The sequence below is a fragment of the Sabethes cyaneus genome, chromosome 1 (genome assembly GCF_943734655.1).
Source record: "Sabethes cyaneus chromosome 1, idSabCyanKW18_F2, whole genome shotgun sequence".
Lineage (NCBI taxonomy): Eukaryota > Metazoa > Arthropoda > Insecta > Diptera > Culicidae > Sabethes > Sabethes cyaneus.
In genome coordinates this window covers 50,504,720-50,523,487 of record NC_071353.1, presented here as the reverse complement: position 1 = coordinate 50,523,487, position 18,768 = coordinate 50,504,720, and the positions used below count along the sequence as shown (strand labels likewise).

General features: G+C 38.2%; 3 protein-coding genes across 3 annotated transcripts; 2 read left to right on the top strand and 1 right to left on the bottom strand.

Annotated features, from left to right (window-relative positions):
- Positions 1-2,473: 2,473 nt before the first annotated feature.
- On the bottom strand, positions 2,474-4,616 carry LOC128739679 (phenylalanine--tRNA ligase beta subunit). The gene is made up of 3 exons (XM_053835178.1): positions 4,446-4,616; positions 4,174-4,387; positions 2,474-4,117 (listed from the first exon to the last, which is right to left on the bottom strand). The coding sequence occupies exons 1-3, from the start codon at positions 4,501-4,503 to the stop codon at positions 2,617-2,619; spliced, it is 1,773 nt and encodes a 590-aa protein (XP_053691153.1). The 5' UTR covers positions 4,504-4,616; the 3' UTR covers positions 2,474-2,616.
- A 6,302-nt stretch (positions 4,617-10,918) lies between these two features.
- Positions 10,919-12,409, top strand: LOC128745390 (zinc finger protein ZFP2-like). Its single transcript, XM_053842454.1, has 3 exons — positions 10,919-10,993; positions 11,059-11,197; positions 11,249-12,409. The coding sequence occupies exons 1-3, from the start codon at positions 10,977-10,979 to the stop codon at positions 12,407-12,409; spliced, it is 1,317 nt and encodes a 438-aa protein (XP_053698429.1). The 5' UTR covers positions 10,919-10,976.
- Positions 12,410-15,984: 3,575 nt separating this feature from the next.
- Positions 15,985-17,595, top strand: LOC128740404 (beclin-1-like protein). The gene is made up of 3 exons (XM_053835948.1): positions 15,985-16,206; positions 16,281-17,331; positions 17,392-17,595. The coding sequence occupies exons 1-3, from the start codon at positions 16,095-16,097 to the stop codon at positions 17,501-17,503; spliced, it is 1,275 nt and encodes a 424-aa protein (XP_053691923.1). The 5' UTR covers positions 15,985-16,094; the 3' UTR covers positions 17,504-17,595.
- The last annotated feature ends 1,173 nt before the right edge of the window (positions 17,596-18,768 follow it).

Genomic DNA, 18,768 nt, shown 5'->3' with positions numbered 1-18,768 from the left:
CAAGCAATAAGTGCGCCGAAGAGACCGAAACGATTTAAGCTAAAATAGCACTTTTATGAGCGCTATCGCATTTTGGATGGTACAATTTTCTTTGCAATTGACAATATTTGTTGATCTTTCTCGAAGAAGCATGCAAAATTTGGAAATAGAGAAATGAAAACTCTGGAAGTTATGAGTTTTTATGCCTCAGCGCGTGTGTCAATATGAAGCGAGCGGTTATGCTCAATCAATGTTGTAACCCACGGGCAGCTTCATTACGAGGCCGCCTTTGACGCTATTAAGTGTAACGTGTCGTTGAAGTGCGCGCGTTCCTCCGCTCGTAAACGATTGTGTATTCTTTCTTGTGGGAGATTATTACGGAAAATTCGATCCCTTCGATCCCGTTGGCAATTTCCAACAGGTACTCAAATGGTACCCCACTCTGGTGATCGTAAATGCCCAAGTAACATTTTTGTTGTATAATACATAGCTTGTCAAGCACTTGTTCCACGGGAATTAGTTGTTTAATAAGCTATTATACAACAAAAATGTTACTTAGGTGGAAACCATGAAGTTCTGATTACCTAAAGAAATTGTCACATCAGGCTTGTTACGTTTTCTACTAAAAGAAATTTCATTTTTTGACATCTAATTGCAGCAAACTTTTGTACACCATGTGTGGAATAGCATTATCTCATTTTTGAAGATGTTTATGACTAAAGAATTTATTTTTTGAAAGATAAGTCGTTTACAAACAGAATAAAGTGTAGAGGTCCTAAATGAGAGCCTTGAGGGACACCCGCCTTGGCATTAATTTTTTTTGTTAGATTATAATCACTTTAACAGTTTGGGTCATTCCTGACTTCAGCGGGGTTGGGATTTGAGCCCGGGTCCTCGGCGTGAGAGGCGTGAATGCTATCCACTACGCCGTGACTGACCCCTCTTGGCATTAGTAGGGCTTGATTGTTTTTCTTCCCAGTAAGATATTATTTTGGCAGATGAGTTCAAATTTAACATCTTTGGTTCAGATGGTCATCGGTTTGTATTGGGAAAAGCCAAACGATGAACTAAATGTAAAAAATCTGAAAGCGATGGTTAAACACGGCTGGGGTGGAGTGGTGGTAAACGGGTGGATTACGGCTAAAGGTGTTGGCAATTTAGTCTTCATCGATGGCATAATGGATCAAAATGTCAATTTAGACATTTTAAAGAAAAATTTGAAGCCAAGTGCCAACAAAATGGGATTTAGTCAGAGGTCCAAGTTTTACCGAGACAATGACCTGTTACAGCAGCTGAACCTTAGTGTTCGAAATCGATTAGAGCACTCACCGGTTACAAATGACGTTTACAAATGTAAACATAGGCTAGCTTCCGCTCGTGTGAAGAAGAAAAGTTTAACGAATATCTTGGCATTGTGCAAGGAGCCTATTTAATAAAATTAACAAGTAAAATATTGTATGAAGTGTGCTGAGCACCAAATTTATAATCTATTGATTAAATTTATTATTTACTACCGTGTAAGTTACCCATATATAAATTGCTATCTCTAGGCTAATTACTGTTGCTTAATAAATAGGAGAGGTAAAGTGGAGTGAAAATTAAACGAAGAAAATCTAGATCGAAAGCATTAGCGTGGGAGGAAAATTATAAAGTGAGAATATGATATTTTCTATGCAATTTGAGATTAATAAATGGAAATTTAGTTTTAGCTGCCAGAAAAGGACTGCTCAAAGTTTATTTATCCGCGTGGGATCCGAACAGACCCATAGCACAAAGTACTTAAAAAACCCACATGGTTACTTTACAACTACTCAAAACTTATTGATACTCTACCACAATATCTCCAGACATCAATCCCATTGAAAACCTTTTGGAATATTTTTACAAAAAAGTTAGAAACCATCAAATTTCTAACAAAAACGATCTTAGAAAGCACTTAATGGACGAATGGGACCTAATTCCCACCGAATACACGAAAAAACTGATAGACAGCATTCCATTGTATTTACTGTACAATTATGCATAAATACAGTAGAGTTTCGAATTTGGCAACAAATGCATGTCGCCTATGCTGCCAACATTGATACCATGCCAAAATCGAAACCCTTTTTTGATGTGAAAAAATTGAATATATGTAAATGCGCTAGAAACTGTCTAAATATCATTTATCAACGATTTTTCAGCGATTGCAACCATTTTATGCTCCTTACAGAGGGGTAGGGGTCTCGAATTATCTTTCTCGACTCCAAAAACCCCTGCATACAAATTTTCACGCTGATTGGCTCAGTAGTTTCCGAGTCTATATGAAACATACAGACAGATGGACAGAAAGAAAATCATGACTTTGAATTACTTAAGTCCATGATATTATGCAACAACACAAGATAGATTATTCTGCAGAGTTTCAGCCTACACGCGTGTGTAATAAGTAAAAGGGCAGATTCCATATATGTACGAGCAGCTTTGCATCAGTAAAAATGAAGTGTTTATCGCCAAAAATGCAGCTTCACAATCTGTCATTTATTATATCTTGTTCATGCCACGACAGTGTACCTATTTGCTAAAAATATTAGTTAACGAATGCTTTTTATTGAACACTGGGACAAAATATGCGTATAGCGCGAATAGTTTTGTTTTTTAAACAAAATATTCCATACTGAACTCCACCACCGAACAGGGAGTGCTCAGTTCGAAGGCTTGCAGCACCGTTGGATGTAGTACGCCAATTCTGCCAATATCCACGTTTTTGTAGACGATCGCGGCACACCTGCCCGGAAAGTAAGCCGGATCATCGACTGCCTTGAGGTAATAACCCTCTTTACTATCCCATGGAACCTCTAGCAATTGCATTACACGATCCAACAATCCATGAACCACTTCGAAGCCGGCTGTTTTGTTGCAATTTACCGCACAAACCCGTCGTTCGTTCCGGGCACCTACTTCTGCGTTACTATCTGCTAAAACTACATCGGAGACTTCAAATAGTTTCAATGGCAAAGGCATCTTTCTGTTTGCTGAAAGCGTTTTTAGTAGTCCAGGGATCAGTGTAGTACGAACCACTTGAAACTCGAGAGTCTTTGGGTTGGCAATATGGACCGCCGGTATATCTACAATCTTCTTGTTTAATTTACCAGCAATGTCATCCCGGGAACAGAGAGTAAAAGTAAGTCCCTCGGTAAAACCAGCCTGAGCGATTTGTTCACGTAATTGCTCGGTTAGTTTATTAATTGGATATTGCCGGGCGATTTGTGCCGTTCCTGGTAGCGTTTTTGGTATACGATTATAGCCATAGGCAATCGCCACGTCTTCATATATGTCACATCCATGCAACATATCGTGCCGCGTAGGAGGAATCAGAACTTCTAATTCATCCAAATTCTCTTTACTATGTGTAGTTGGAAGTAAACGATTTAGCATTTTTGCCATTGATTCCGGGCATTCGTTAATACCAATATACGCGTTAGCTGCTTTAACAGAAATAGATTCCTTCCTAAATGCCATTTCAGGATATTGGACAATTTCTCCATTGGAATTGACCACATCGCAGAGCTCAACCGTAAATTGTTTTGAACAATGCGTGGAAAACATACAAACCAATGTGTCCAACACGATTTTTGCTTTGGTCAAGTCTGTTGCAGTGCATTCAATGAAAATGTTTCGTGTTTCTATTTTTATTTTGGAATGATCTCCATTGATAATAGGCGGCAATGATAAAACTACCCCATTAGCGTCATAAATGACTGGATATACTGGTGAGTCGCGTATAATCGGTAAATACGCCTTCAACTGAGCGTGAGTAGAATAAAAATTCATCAGTTCCTCAGCATTCATTAACTTTTCCTGATTCAAAGGTACAAAACAGATATCCTTAGGAGCTTTAGCATCGAAAACGAATGGACCTTGCAGGGTGTCTAGATCATGAGTTCCGATCGCAACCAACGCTCGCTTACGACAAATGTTCTGGTGCAGTTTATCTTGCAGATCTATGAAGCTATTATAGGAATCTTTCGTAAATGTTACATCCCTTAAAACAGCTGCTACTGCGAATGGACGAATCTGTTTGGTGGCTTCAGTGATGATTAATCTTTGCGGACTTCCTTTAACTGGAGGAAGCTTTTTGAATTGGGGAAATTGCATACTAAAAGCAAGAACAAACAATAAAATTTAACTGTGTGACATTTAAGAAAAACATACTTTCCGAGAAACACCTGCAATCCTAATACTAATCCTTCCAAACAAAGCAGATCATACCGGTTAGCAGGAATATCGATCCGGTAGATGATTTCCTCAGACGCATCCTTTGCAGCATCAACCTCACCTTGTTCTTTAGTGATCATTTGTCTTTCTGTTGTAATCTCATCCAATTCCAAGCCGAATTCGAAACAAAGTTTCTGGAACTCATCGTCACCTAAAATAGACAAAATGAAAAGCCTAACCTTACGACATGCCGACTAGCTAGAACATACTGTATGATTTTCCCAGAGCTTTAAATAGCAGATCCCTTTTCACACCGACGGTTGGCATATTAACAATCTGTTTTATTTCCTACCGGTTTTACACGCAAAATATGACTACAAATAGCAACGTATTTTATAAAATAAATTACGAAACTGTGCCACGTTCAGCCAAATTATTACTTCAGTTTCATCGGCGATGAATCGGACCAAGGGGTTTCCAGTAAGGCGTATAAATGCGTAGTAATCGAGATTACTTTTGTAATCATTTACGAATTAATTAGGTAATCAATTGTAAGCAGTATAGTAATCAATGATAATCTTAAGTAATCTTTGGTAATGATGGTTAACTTTCAGAAACCACAAGAGATTGATTACTAGTAATCATAGGTAATCAGTAAAGTAATCAACAGTAACTTTTTTCATAGGTGCGTAGTAATCAGTGCTGTTGGATACCCCTTGAACCGGACCGAACTGGATGAATATCTCGATGAATCATGAATATATTTTCCAAGGGGTTTCCAACAGCAATGATTACTACGCACCTTAGAAAAAAGTTACTTTTGATTACTTTACTGATTACCTCTGATTACCAGTAATCAATCCCTTGTGATTACTAAAAATTGATCATGATTACCAATAATTACTTAAGATTATCATTGATTACTATACTGATTACCTTTGATTACCGAATTAATTCGTAAATGATTACAAAAGTAATCTCTGGTTACTACGCACTTATACGCCTTGCTGGAAACCCCTTGATATTTTCGACCGTCAATGAGCTCAATACACAGGTGAAGAAGTTACCTTGTCGTGTGCTACTGTTTTACCTGACTCACTGCGAATATGCGTATTATTGAAATTAAACGTAACCATACGTTTTATTCGTTTATAACGCATATGCAGGCAATATCGATAACAAACGTCGACCAACATATGAAAGGGGCGGATAAGCCAACTGTCAATCAGAACGAGTGAGAGTTCATTTTCCTATGCTGCTCCAGCAAAAAATAACTCTCGCTCGGTCTGTTTGACAGTTGGCTTATCCGCCCCTTTCAAATGTTGGTCGACAAACGATTTTTTATAAGTTGTGCTTTTGTTATAGCATTTAATTTGTAAAAAGTTGCATAAATAACAATTCAGTTTCACAATACAATTATTGCGTACTACTCGCACTTGAAATATAACGTTTAAGTACGTTATTTTTAGTGATCAAAATTAACGATATTTTCGATACAAAGGCGATATTTTTCGAAACCTTTCGAACCAACACGATCCCGCGAACACAACGCATATTCGCAGTGAGTCAGGTAACATAGTAGGACAGGACGTGCTATCTGGCTTCCTACCTGGTCCTGATGCTGTTTAAACAACAAACTTGCCGTTTAAACCACCCCATCGACACCTCTATATCGAGCTGCAGTGAACGTCAGTGACAGCATGTCCTGGGCTCAAAATTTGACAGCGGGCCCAAATCAAGCTGCTGGCAGTCGAGTGAAACGAAGTGATGAAATGCTATCTCATTTTCGCACACACGAGATGTTGGCGGCGAAAACATGGTTGCCTGCCAATGGGGTGGTTTAAACGGTTTAAACCGTTGAAACTTTTTCGAACCCTGCGGTCTGTTTGTAAACAAGGGCGCCAGTATCTGTTAGATGACGTCACCTTGATTTGGTCTATTCGGCTGATACTGGTATTGGACAAAAGCGACACGGCTGACATTGGTATTGATATTAGTGATGTCCGAAATTTTCAATTATTCGATTACCGATTAATCGGTTAGCGTTGTATGCACTAAATGATTAGTTCAGTTAGAGTGACTATATACAGAGTGGTGACAATGTCAAAATTGGAATGATAATTATCTGTCAGTGTCATTCCAATCGAGCAGACGACCTATCCAACGCATATGCAGGAAAGAGAAAGAAAAACCCTGGAAAAACCGCATTGCATACATTTGGGATGACTTGTCGCCACTCTGTATATAGTCACTCTAAGTTCAGTATTCGTGCTAGTAGCATTCGATTATAAATATTCGAATATTTCGTTTAATAATTGGATTAATCGTACGATGATAAACGATTAATGGGGATTATTAATAGAATCAATATATATAGAATGCCAGTGTCGCTGTTTTTCTACAGGACTTATGGTGGTAAACATGATGCTAACAATCTGTATCAAGTCTGTGAATCGGGAGCTTCATTGTCAAAGTTGCTCATTGTTATAGAGCTTTCCAGTTATGTGTGTATTGGTGCTTGAAAATGAGGCAAACAACAACAGTAAACAAAAGAGATGCATTGCTTTGTCGCCAAGGTACAGAATGAATTTCGTCTTCCGCTGGCTTAAATACTAGCAAATTTTCAAAATATGTGCTTAAATTTGAAACAGGATGGAAAATTTGACTTAAATATGTGCTCTGCAGTGTGGCAAACGGAGAAACACAACTAGTAATCGCTATTTTTCGGTTTGTTCCTCCAGCATCAGCTGTTCCCCAAAATGAGGTAAACATCATGTATATACACGCGTATTTCGTGTTCGCTAGTGTGGGTGCTTGAGCTGTCAGAAAGCTCTATTTATCTGTTCTTTATCTGTGCGCTGGTTGGTGCTGTCATCAGTGCGCTCATCGCTGTGTTTTCATGCCAGCGAAATGTTTTTAAACGTTTTTTCTTTCGTCTGGATAAATTGAATCTCACAACTGCGCCCTTTTGCACCGATTTTTTCAGAAATTTGAAGCAAGCGAAGTTTCCAATCACATTACTTGGCAGCCATATTTGAAATTTTAAACTGGTTGTCAAAGTTTGACAACGAGATTCCCCTTTTGATGAATCTCAGGCACACACACATGCATATGTAATGTATATACATTATCTGAGCATGTGTGATGTTTACCACGCGCACTGCAGCGACACTGGCATTCTATATATATTGATTATACTGGATTATTCGCACTTTTTTATCTTATTTAAACTATTCGATTAATGAGTTACTCGTGCCGGCAGTATTCGATTACAAACTTTTCGAATATTCCATGCTCTAATCGCTTACTCAATTAATCGAGCGATTACCGGACATCACTAAATGTAGAAATTGAAATTATATAAATTGAATTTTTTCATACCACAGTACCCAGTAAACCATTTGGTTTGTATATCTCGATTGCAACTGAGATATACGAAATCATATCTGAACGAAAAAGTTATATTTCACGCCATATAAGAACATATATGTACCAAAGTGGAGGCGATATACGTGCGAAAACTTCGACAATTAGTTGTAATTCTATTTTGCGTAGTTTTTATAACACGCAACTAAATACTCCTGAATATATGATTAAGATATAATCAAATATTGCAATCGTCTATACTGCTTTATAATTCACAGTCATCAATTGTATATGAAGGCACACACGACTGCAAAACAACTTATTGTTCACTTCGATTTGACATACTCTAATCATTATACAATTCCAATGTGAAATTGACATGAAAACGATTTAATGTGAACTTTCTATTACGATTTTGTGTTATCTGGGTAATTTGTATTAATTATTTTGAATTAGTAATAATGACCGTATTAAAACGTGTTTAAAAAAATTAAAATGGAATTCAGCTTCCTGTTAAATGAATAGCCTCACTTTCCGAGCATACTTTTTTTGCTTATTTGATCTGTTTGATATGCACAGAAATCTGCTGGCGCAAACATTTCCGAGCCGAATGTATTTGATAATCTCATGAATTCCATGCTGTTTTGCAAACAGTGAACTGGCCTCACAAAATATGTCAAAATTTATTCGGTTTTGTAACACGGGTAATGTCTCATGTCGAATTTGTTTATTCAATCCGGATTGGAACTGGATGAACTTTTTGTGTTCATTTGCTCCTATCTGACAGATAAAATTCATCCAGTTTCAACCCGGATTGAATAAACAAATTCGACATCAGATCAAATTTTTGACATCAAATTTGACAAACAGTGTACTGGGCGAGACAAATATGTCTGTCAAATACCAAAATTTGCCCAAATTCTGACAGGAAGAAAATTTGACGACAGTGTACTGGTACCTTAAGAGGGGGGCTCCCATACAAATGAAACATAAATTTCCTCATAACTCGAGGACTAATTAAGCAAATGGAACCAAAATTTGGCATGTGGGGGTTTTTGGAGGCAAGAATTTTTTCTATGTTGCATTAGGACCTTTGCTTAAAGGCGAGATCCCATACAAATGAAATACAAATTTCTTCACAACTCGAGAACGAATCAAGAAAATGGAACCAAATTCGGCATGTGGGTGTTTTTGGAAGCATGAATTTATTTTGAATTTATTTATTTTATGATGGTTTGAGACCCCTCACCCCTGTGGTAGGAGGATAAGGACTCTCCTATACAAATAAAACAGAAATGCGTATGTGCCATATTTTCTGCTTTGTAACAAGCGGCAAGCTGTGAAAGTAAACTAGTAAAACCTTCTCGACCTGTTGCCATTCATGTCAAAAGAGAAGGACATTATCTGTGGGCTGGTCATTCATTACCATTTATTACCATTACCTACCTTTATGATGCACATAAGTGATTTTTAAAAGAAATCTGTATGTCTGAAAGGTTGCAGGCGTTGTACTTATGAAACCCTGTCCACGTATTTTCATAGCCACCATTGCGTTCAATGAATAATTGAATCTGAATATTTCGCTCTTCTCTTTTAAACAGTCACTTAAACAATGGCACTCACAGATTCTTATAAATATACAAATACCAGAAATGCGGTTTACATTAGTCTTTGATCTGATGATCTGATATAGTCCTACGTCACCCTTTCGTACAATCCTTACGGCTGTATACCTTGTAGTTTTTAATTTGAACAACTGGCCACCCTAAATATGCTGAAACTCGTATGAACTGGCCGCCCTGTTCTTTGTTATTATTTTGATGTTTGATTTAGTCGGCAGTTGCAAGCTAGGACAGGACGTGCCATCTGGCTTCTTACCCTTCTTCTTATTATTACCGCCATCCCGATTGAATATTTCTTGTTACACTCTGCACCACTGTTGCCTGCACATATTATTTAAAGAATAACTTCGTTTGCCGAACAACAGCTCCCGAATTCGCCACAGTTTAAGCGACCAAAATCATGTTTTGCATTTCATTTTGAAAATTAAAATTCGTGTACAAACAAAACTAATGGTGAGCCAAGCATAGAACTACAGAATACAAAAGAAATCAAAATTCGGAAATAATACTTTATGGTCGTATTCCCACTAATGAGTTTCAGCAACACTGGAAGCGATACTGCGTTGTATTTTCCAGTTAACGGTTGCTCGTCGCTTTCAGCCAATCAGAAATTGGGTCAATTTTGGGTCAACGCCGCGGTTGACACTTAGCACGTCCTGTCCTAGGTTGCAAGCAGCGAATATTTCAATCTCTGATCGGATTTCTATCACAATCGTTGGGAAAATGGAATGTGAAACAGATTACACACGCTAGGTAAGTACCGTGTACCCCCGTTGGTATGACCTTCTTTAATCTGAATATTTTTAATCTGTACCCCGGTGGTATAAATGCGTTCACATTAAAAACCGATCAAGCGTCATACACAATTGACGTTAAAGTTGACCAGGTAAATGAAAAAAGCAAAAAAACTTAATGCGTTTCCTCTTGCTCAAGAGCTTTGGCAATATAGCTCATATGGAACTTACCTTCCGCTAGCACTCAAAATAGACCATTTTAGTCGAAACTGCCGAGCCAATTGCCTCTTCTACAAACCGGACGTTTAGAATTCGCGCATGTTTGAAATGTTTTCAAAACGTTTGTTTTCGTCAAACCAAAACAACAAATTCATAGGGTGCGCGTCTTGCGCGTATACGAAAATGAATAGCATTACCAAATATTCAGATTAAAAATGAACTCGTCCAATCTGAACGAGGTGTTTTTCATATTAGCGGGGGTTGAGTGTACAAACAAATCGTGTTTAACAGCCAAACGAACGGGGGTCCACGGTATGTATTGGTCGGAAAAAATGTGTGCGAACGTGGCAATGCATTGCATACCTGTTTGTGTACATCCATATTCTAATTTACACACACTATAGTATGTGGTGGTTCAACCAAGGGCATGGTGTGTTGCTTTCTCTTTCTCATGTAGGAGTGAAGAGAGCAACTTTCAAATGGTCGTCGATAAAAGGGAATTCCCAGCAAATTTTTTGGTTCTTGTCAAAATTAACATTTTGGTACCTATGCGTGGGACATCGAAAATGTATGAATTTGACAGCCACTTCACCCCGTAGGGTTCAACTTTAACTCGGCAGATAGCATTGCTGTTACAGTCGTTCAACTTTTGGAGTTGCCTGTCTTCTTGATGTTTTCGACTTAACTAACATCGCCACACTTGTATATACCACATTGATGCAGATTGACAATGTACGGTGGCGTCATGCGGTGGGGTGGCCACTAGCATAGGTATTTAAATAACATATATTTTTTCGCTAATGAACAGACGCCGTAAAAGTATATAATTATTACAAACTCAAAATATCTACAATTCAAAATGCAAACATCGGGAGTGTAAGTCATGTTATATAAAATGAAATAATAGTGTCGTGTAAAAATTAAATATACGCATTTTTCAGTCCTGCGCGAAATCCTTACGTGTATTGTCGATTTTGTCTCTCCCAGTTGAACCTTCTGACAGTGCTGGAGTCTGAGCATACCAATGATCCTTCCCTCAAACAGATCCTGCAACAATTAAATAGTTTGGCAAAAGTTAATGTGCGTGCCGTTTTATAAATTTGACTATCAATAATGTTCGTCTTATTGCAGCTTGCTAGCGATGATTTTCCCAGCGCGATTTGTGGCATTTGCGTTGCTCAATTGAATGAGTTTTACCAATTTCGGAAAAATGTGCTACGTAATCACAATCTTGTGAGACTGTTCCGTCGCTCAAATTGTGATAACTGTGATATAAAACCCAACATAAAAGAATTAGATACCGAAACAACAGAGGAAATTTTAATAGATATATTGGACTACGACTCACAGATGGAAGCCAAGGATGATAATGATGGTTCGGCAATTAATAGTCCTAATCAAGCGGGACCTATAGTTAAAGACATTGACCTATATCATATAGATGGAGAGCTTAAAACGCTTGTCGTCAAGCAAAAAGGTAGATCGACGGTGGATAAAACTACTGGGAAACATATGCAGAATGAAGATGGCAAAAATCCAAGTCCAATTATAGTTATACCATTTAGTGATGCATTACTTAAAAAACAACCCTTGCAACAACGGGTAGCAAAACCTCCTGTGGAAAAACATGCTGGACAATTACCAACACGCAATACATTTTTGGTAGTAACATGTTCGTCGTGTAACGCGGTTTTCAGGAATCGTGAAAATCTAATTATTCATATGAAAAATGATCACCCTGATAAGGATCTCGAACAAAATACGTCTGCCCCTAAGATAGTCGTAACACCGACAAAACGGTGCCAACAATCAAACGCGGATCAAAATGTTCCGCACATCACACTGTACAAATGCACTCAATGCAATAGTAGCTTTATTCAGGAAGCCAATTTTAAACAGCATCTAAAAACATGCAAGTTAACAGCTCTGGCTAAATTGGACAAGTCACAGATAACAATCAAACGTACTAAAAATGTCGCGCCTAAAATACAGTTACTTCGTAATGATCCTAAAAGCGATCGACTGCGCTGCAGTCACTGTCCCTCTACATATGTAAGCAAATATTTTTTGCAGAAACACCTTTTGGAGGTGCACAACATATCCAGCAGCGACAAAGTGTACTTTTGCAAAATCTGTCTATTAAACTATTCCTGTGCAGAGGATCTAAAGCTACACAATCAGGCACTGCATCCGTTCCGGTGCAACAAATGCGGTGAAGATTATAGAAAGTGTATGCACGCACAGCAAAGTACTAAACCGGTGTTTCATGTAAATAAAGTGAAAGCAAATTAGCCACGAAATAAATCAACAGAATTTTTAATATTTAGTATTAGGTTAGAACGACCTTTGTGTAGATTTAACCCATTATGACCCGGGCTCCATTGAAATCACGTATTAAATTTCATACGCTAGAACATAATGGGAAATAATCACATTAAATACTTTGTCTTATTTCAAGAAGACCAAACACTAATTTCTCTTGGTCATATGTACCTACATATTTCTGTGAGGGGTAACTATATACCTTGCCCAGGTTGGTATGCGTTATGACGCTAATTATGTGACATTTTTTCCTAGTAGCCACTAAAAAACAAAAAGTTTAATGGTGTCTTTTTTGGCACCATCATATTCAACACCTAGTGCCCAACTCCGCCATTTGGCGGGTAAGGGCTATTTTTTTAATCGCTGATATTCCATGGGACGGGAGGGCATTTTCGGCCCCTTAAGCGATTGCATCTTTTTTCGGCCTAGTTCTAGTGCAAGAACAGGTGATTTTGACGTTCTTTTAATGAAAAACAGTAGATTACTTAATCTTGAGAAAATAGTTATAACATATTAAAATTGTATGTCCGCAAAATATTTATTATTAGCGAAAGAAAAGAAAAACTGGCTGAATTTAGGCTGTAAACCATTTAGGGTTGCCAAGTCAAAATTACAAAAACCGGCCGGTCGCTCCCGCCTTCAAATATACGTGGGTGGTGTCAGGTCGGTGGATTTATATTTAGCATATTAGAGGATTTGCCTGGAATGTGTAATGTAGTCTAGTCGCCGGTAGCATGTAACCGGGAGTCGGAAGACAGTTTCCCGTGTAAATGGGATGAGCAGTCAGTGGAGACGAACGGCAGGACAGTTACAACCACACCGAACATTGAATGGACTACTGAAGGTTGTAACAACCTGCTTCTGACGCTAGTGGACAATAATTATTAAATTATTTAATGTGTATTACCGCCAGAAGCAAGGTATTGTCACTGCAAAACTAGCTATCTTCAAAGATCCACTGCTAATGATTATTAATAAATTTATCATAAATTTTTAAAAATCAGGTAAAAAGTACAAATCCCGCTGCATCGGCCTTTTTACCGAATTGAACGGCCACCGGCTTTGCAAGTGAAAAACCGTTTGGGCCGGCCAAAATCCGGCCACTTGGCAACCCTAGACCCCAAGGGACTGGCAAACCTATCCCTACTCAATGTGCTTGACAATAGCCAACATCTACTGCTGGCGTGGGAATTATTTGCAAAAATCTGGCTAAGATTTGAAAATACTACCCATCTGCCAGCATACCGGCTTTGCAGAGTAAAACGAACAGAACGTATAGCGGAGGTTGCCAAGTCCGAAAATTTCAAAAACCGGCCGGACTGCCTTCAAAAACAACGGGTGGGGGGGGGGGGGTTGAGGCAGCATATTAAGAGAATTTGCCTGGAATGTATCCAGCTTTTTACAAGCCATAATGGCGGACGTGTTCGTAATATTTGGACAGCATTTTTGACATTTCCATAATACATCGCACGTTTTCTTTCCGCGCGTTCACGGTAAAACTAAAGGAACGTACGGAAAGAAAACGTGCGATGTATTAGGGAAATGTCAAAAAAGCTGATCAAATATTACGAAGACGTGCGCCATTATGGCTCGTAAAAAGCTGGATAGTGTGCGTTAATTATTATTTAGGTAGTCGTCGAAATCGAAACCACAACGAACATTGCATGGATTATTGAAGATACTAGTAGAAGACAACTAGTTACTTCTGGTGCTGGTGGACAATTTAGGCTGTGAACCATTTCGCGAAATTTTTAACTTTTTGGTTAAAATTTGACAGTTCGATGGTTATTTCTTCTTGAGTGGTTAAAATCAGCTCAGATCAGAATGTGAACCATTTCATATTTGGCGGATTGATAGTTTTTTTGCTCAATGAGAGCATATAAGGTGAGGATGAAAATATTGTTTTTTTCTGTCCGAGTTAAAATCGGAGGAATTTTTTATGTTCATTTGCTTTTATTTGATGGATAAAATTCATCTCATTTCAACCCGGGTTGTTTGAACAAATTTATAATGCGATAAGCATCCATACCAATGTAAAAAAAATCTAACGAAAAATCAGTGAAACTTGTCGAAGCTCTCTTCCTCACCTGTGCATATCTCATTGGCTCTCAGAACTTGGTTAAAACCAAGGGGTATCGAACAGCAATGATTACTACGCACCTACACGGAGCGAGAAAGCTCCAGTTTGTTTCAAACAAAATGATTGTTGCTTTAAGCCTTAATAAAATATTTTTATAACAACCTGAAAATATTGTTGTTTCAAAACGAGATTCTGTTTGAATCAAGAAAATAGCAGTTTTGAATTAAAAGTAAAGTATTTTCAAATTTGAAGTTAAGATTGATATAACAATAAATATTTTTATTTCAATCATATATTTCAGTTTGAAACAAAACGAAATTTTTGTTTGTGCGTAAAACAACCATAAATATGGTTGAAACGACATTTTTATTCTCCGTGTATGAAAAAAGTTACTGTTGATTACTTTACTGATTACCTATGATTACCAGTAATCAATCTCTTGTGGTTTCTGAAAGTTAATCATGATTATCAAAGATTACTTAAGATTATCATTGATTACTATACTGCTTACAATTGATTATCTAATTAATTCGTAAATGATTACAAAAGTAATCTCCGATTACTACGCACTTATACGCCTTACTGGAAACCCCTTGGTTAAAACTAACCATGCTCCCGAGCAGGGTTATTTTCGGAAAACCATCGAACTGTCAAATTTTAGCCAAAAAGTTAAAAATTTCGCGAAATGGTTTACCGCCTTAATGTATATTACCGCCAGAAGCAAAGTATTGTCACTGCAAAACTGGCTATCTTCAATGATCCACTGCTCAGGATTGCTAATAAATTTATCAGAAAATTTAACAAATCAGGAAAAAAGTACCATTCCGGCTTCCTATGTCGGAAAACCGGTCTTTTTGCAGGATTGACCGGCCACCGGCTTTGTAGGTGAAAAACCGGTCGGCCCGGCCAAAAACCGGCCACTTGGCAACCCTAATAGCGGTGTCATGCTGTTTCATTTACGCAAATGAAGTATTCCACCACGCACACATATAAAGATTTTTTGACATTAGCTGTGGACCTGGCTAAGGCTGTTTGCAGTAGGAATAATATCAAAAACATCAAATATCAAACTCCCGGATCCTCTCCTCCACTCTTCGCTCCCCCTCTCACTCCTGCATAACCGATCCACAGCTAATGTCATTCTTGTTAGTGACGAAACCGCAAATTATTTCATGGTAAGATGTTGGCTGCAAAAACAGGTTGCCTAGCAGGACCGTGATTTTTTCCTATCCGCGAATCTCTCTCAGGTGCTTACTATACAGCTGCTGCATTTTGCTCAGCAGCAAGTGCTGGCAGTTTTTGCACACTGATGCCAAATCGTTGGATTTAGTTTCCGCGTATCTCTCACACACTATAGGCTCACTAGCATTTCTTGATGGCCCTAGCAAACGTCAGTTTGACAGGTGTTTACAAACACCAAACAGTTATCTGATGGGGTTTAGTTTTAGTCTTTTTGTAGTTTTTGATTAGTTATCTTCGTAGTAAACAGGTTGCGATTTGCGAATGTTTTCCATGTACATCGTTTACGAACAATCAGTATAATTAAAATAAAATAAGATTCTTAGCAGGTGAAATATGAACGACCCAAAGGTCAGTGTTAGTTTCTCCTGTCAGCGATGTCTACAACCGATTCACATCGATGATTCGTTCGCTGCCCTTGGGGAACACACACTGGCGGAACTAGCCCGTAAGTATAACGCTTTGTTATATCCCTTTCGTTTGCTCGGTTGAAACGAATAGTGAATTTCATACTTTTTACAGTTCCTATCAATTCCCATATAGAAGTGGACATAGTATCACAATCGGCCAGTTTGGATCACTTTGTACCGCCGTTTCGATTTGCTGAATGTAGTGGAAATGATACTAACGGATTCATGCTTCTCTCAGATGGTCCAGATCGAGAATCGCTTAGCCAAAATTTACGAGTTAAAGCGGAACTGTTCGATGCACTGTCCAACAATTCTGAAATTGATCATCCTCTGTGTGATGAGTGCACCGATACCCTGTTAGAACTGATGGATAAGCAGTTGAAGATGGCGGAAGATGAATGGAATGATTACAATAATTATTTGAAGAAGTTGGAGATGACAGACGATGTCCCGAACATTGATCTCCTGGAGAAGGAACTAGTCGATCTTAAGGAAGAGGAAGAACGCTTGCTGCAGGATTTGGCGGAAATGACTCGCGAGGAGCTTGCGATTAAACTGGCGGTAAAAGAACAGGAATTAGAGAAGCAAAGGCTAAGCAATGAGGAAGAAAAATACTGGCGAGAATACACTAAGCATCGGCGGGACGTTATAACAACCGAAGATGAATTCCGTTCTCTTGAATGTCAAATGTCATACGCGCAGGTTCAGTTAGATAAACTAAAGAAAACAAACGTGTTCAACGTTACATTTCACATCTGGCACTCCGGGCACTTCGGAACAATCAATAACTTTCGTCTGGGCCGACTTCCTTCTGCTCCGGTTGATTGGTCCGAGATAAACGCCGCCTGGGGACAGACTTGCTTATTGCTGTCAGCACTGGCGAGAAAAATGAATTTAACCTTTAAAAATTATCGACTTGTACCGTATGGAAACCATTCGCACATCGAGGTGTTGGGTGAAGGCAAAGAACTACCGCTATATGGAAGTGGAGGCTTCCGATTCTTCTGGGATACAAAATTCGATGCAGCTATGGTGGCATTTCTTGATTGCTTGCAACAATTTAAGGAAGAGGTCGTGAAAAAAGATCCGGACTTTTGCCTGCCATATCGAATGGAAAAAGGAAAGATCGAAGACTCAGCTACAGGAAACAGCTATTCAATAAAGTAAGTATGAGTGAAAATTGATATTCCATTTTTCTTATTTAATAACGTTTTTAATGCTAGGATTCAATTCAACTCCGAAGAACAATGGACTAAAGCTTTGAAATTTTTGCTAACGAATTTAAAGTGGGGATTGACGTGGGTCTCCTCTCAGTTTACTGATGATAAACACTAGTATCAAACGTTCGCTTGGCGCAATGTGAGTCTGATAATTTTAATTTCAAGATGTGTATTTTATGTAAAAAAAAGCGTTAATAAAATTCTATTTTAAAATTCAACTAAACAAAATCAAAATGATAAATATAATTTGCAGAAGCAATGATTTACATATGATTTTAGAATTGAAATTACAGTAGTATATTAATGTACTGAGCAGACTGAGCCGTAGCGTGACATTGCGGAGCCCTTGGCGAAGACCCAATTTGGTGCCCTCGTTTCTTAAACCATGGTTTCTTCTAATTTTATCATTTTTGAGTTATAGAATCATGAACTCGTATAGCGCTCCTTATCCAGTGTTACGCTAAACTTATTATTAACGTTTTTAAAATTAAAGTCCAGGCTCGTTTTACACATTCAAGGGCCAGTTTCCTTGGTGGGGACCAGTCTGGAAAATCACACGCTATAAACGAATATTCATTACATCTTAGTTCTTAGTTATCAGATGCAATGTGAATGAAAGTAGGTAAAGAATCACCAACATCTAACTTGTACGATGAGCCAAAATAAATGCATGCAGCTCATTCAGGTATAAAAGAATGGCTTACTCATTTCACGAATAACTACTTTAAAATATTGCGACATTTGCACCTATTTAGACTACCCTGATTTGCTCGATTATCACAACCGAATATCGCACAGGATCTCGCTCAAGCAAAATGAACTGAAGAAAAAGGAAAATGAAGTCAACTCATGAGTTAATTGAACTAAACGCTGCTCTGGTGTCAGATTAACAGTGCAAAATGCGGTATGTTTCATTAAATGATTATCACAGTAATCTAAATAGTTATAATACAACGCACTGTTACCTTTTCATACCAGACTTCTGTTTTGATTCACTAAAAAGTGATCGATCGACAAAATTGGTCGAGGAGAAGGGGTGGTTGTGCACTTGTTCGGTACGATTTACTCTCAGGGCATTAATTTAGACTGGGTTCGCTGGAAAAAATATTCGCTTGGTTACTTTTTTCTGTAATCGAAGCGCACGAAACCACCGGTGTATAAAATCGTTGTCTGGGGCAATGGAAGCAAAAAGTGTGCTTACATGTGATTAGTAGAAGAAAAAAAACTCCAACGAGCAACGACATATTGACGATGAAATTCCATGCAGTGGTAAAAAGGCTATTGATGTTTAAAATCTTTTATTCAAACGTTACAGTTCCGTTTTGGTTTTTACAAAGTGCTACCCAGTGTAGTAAACAAAGACGTAGTCCTACGTCAACA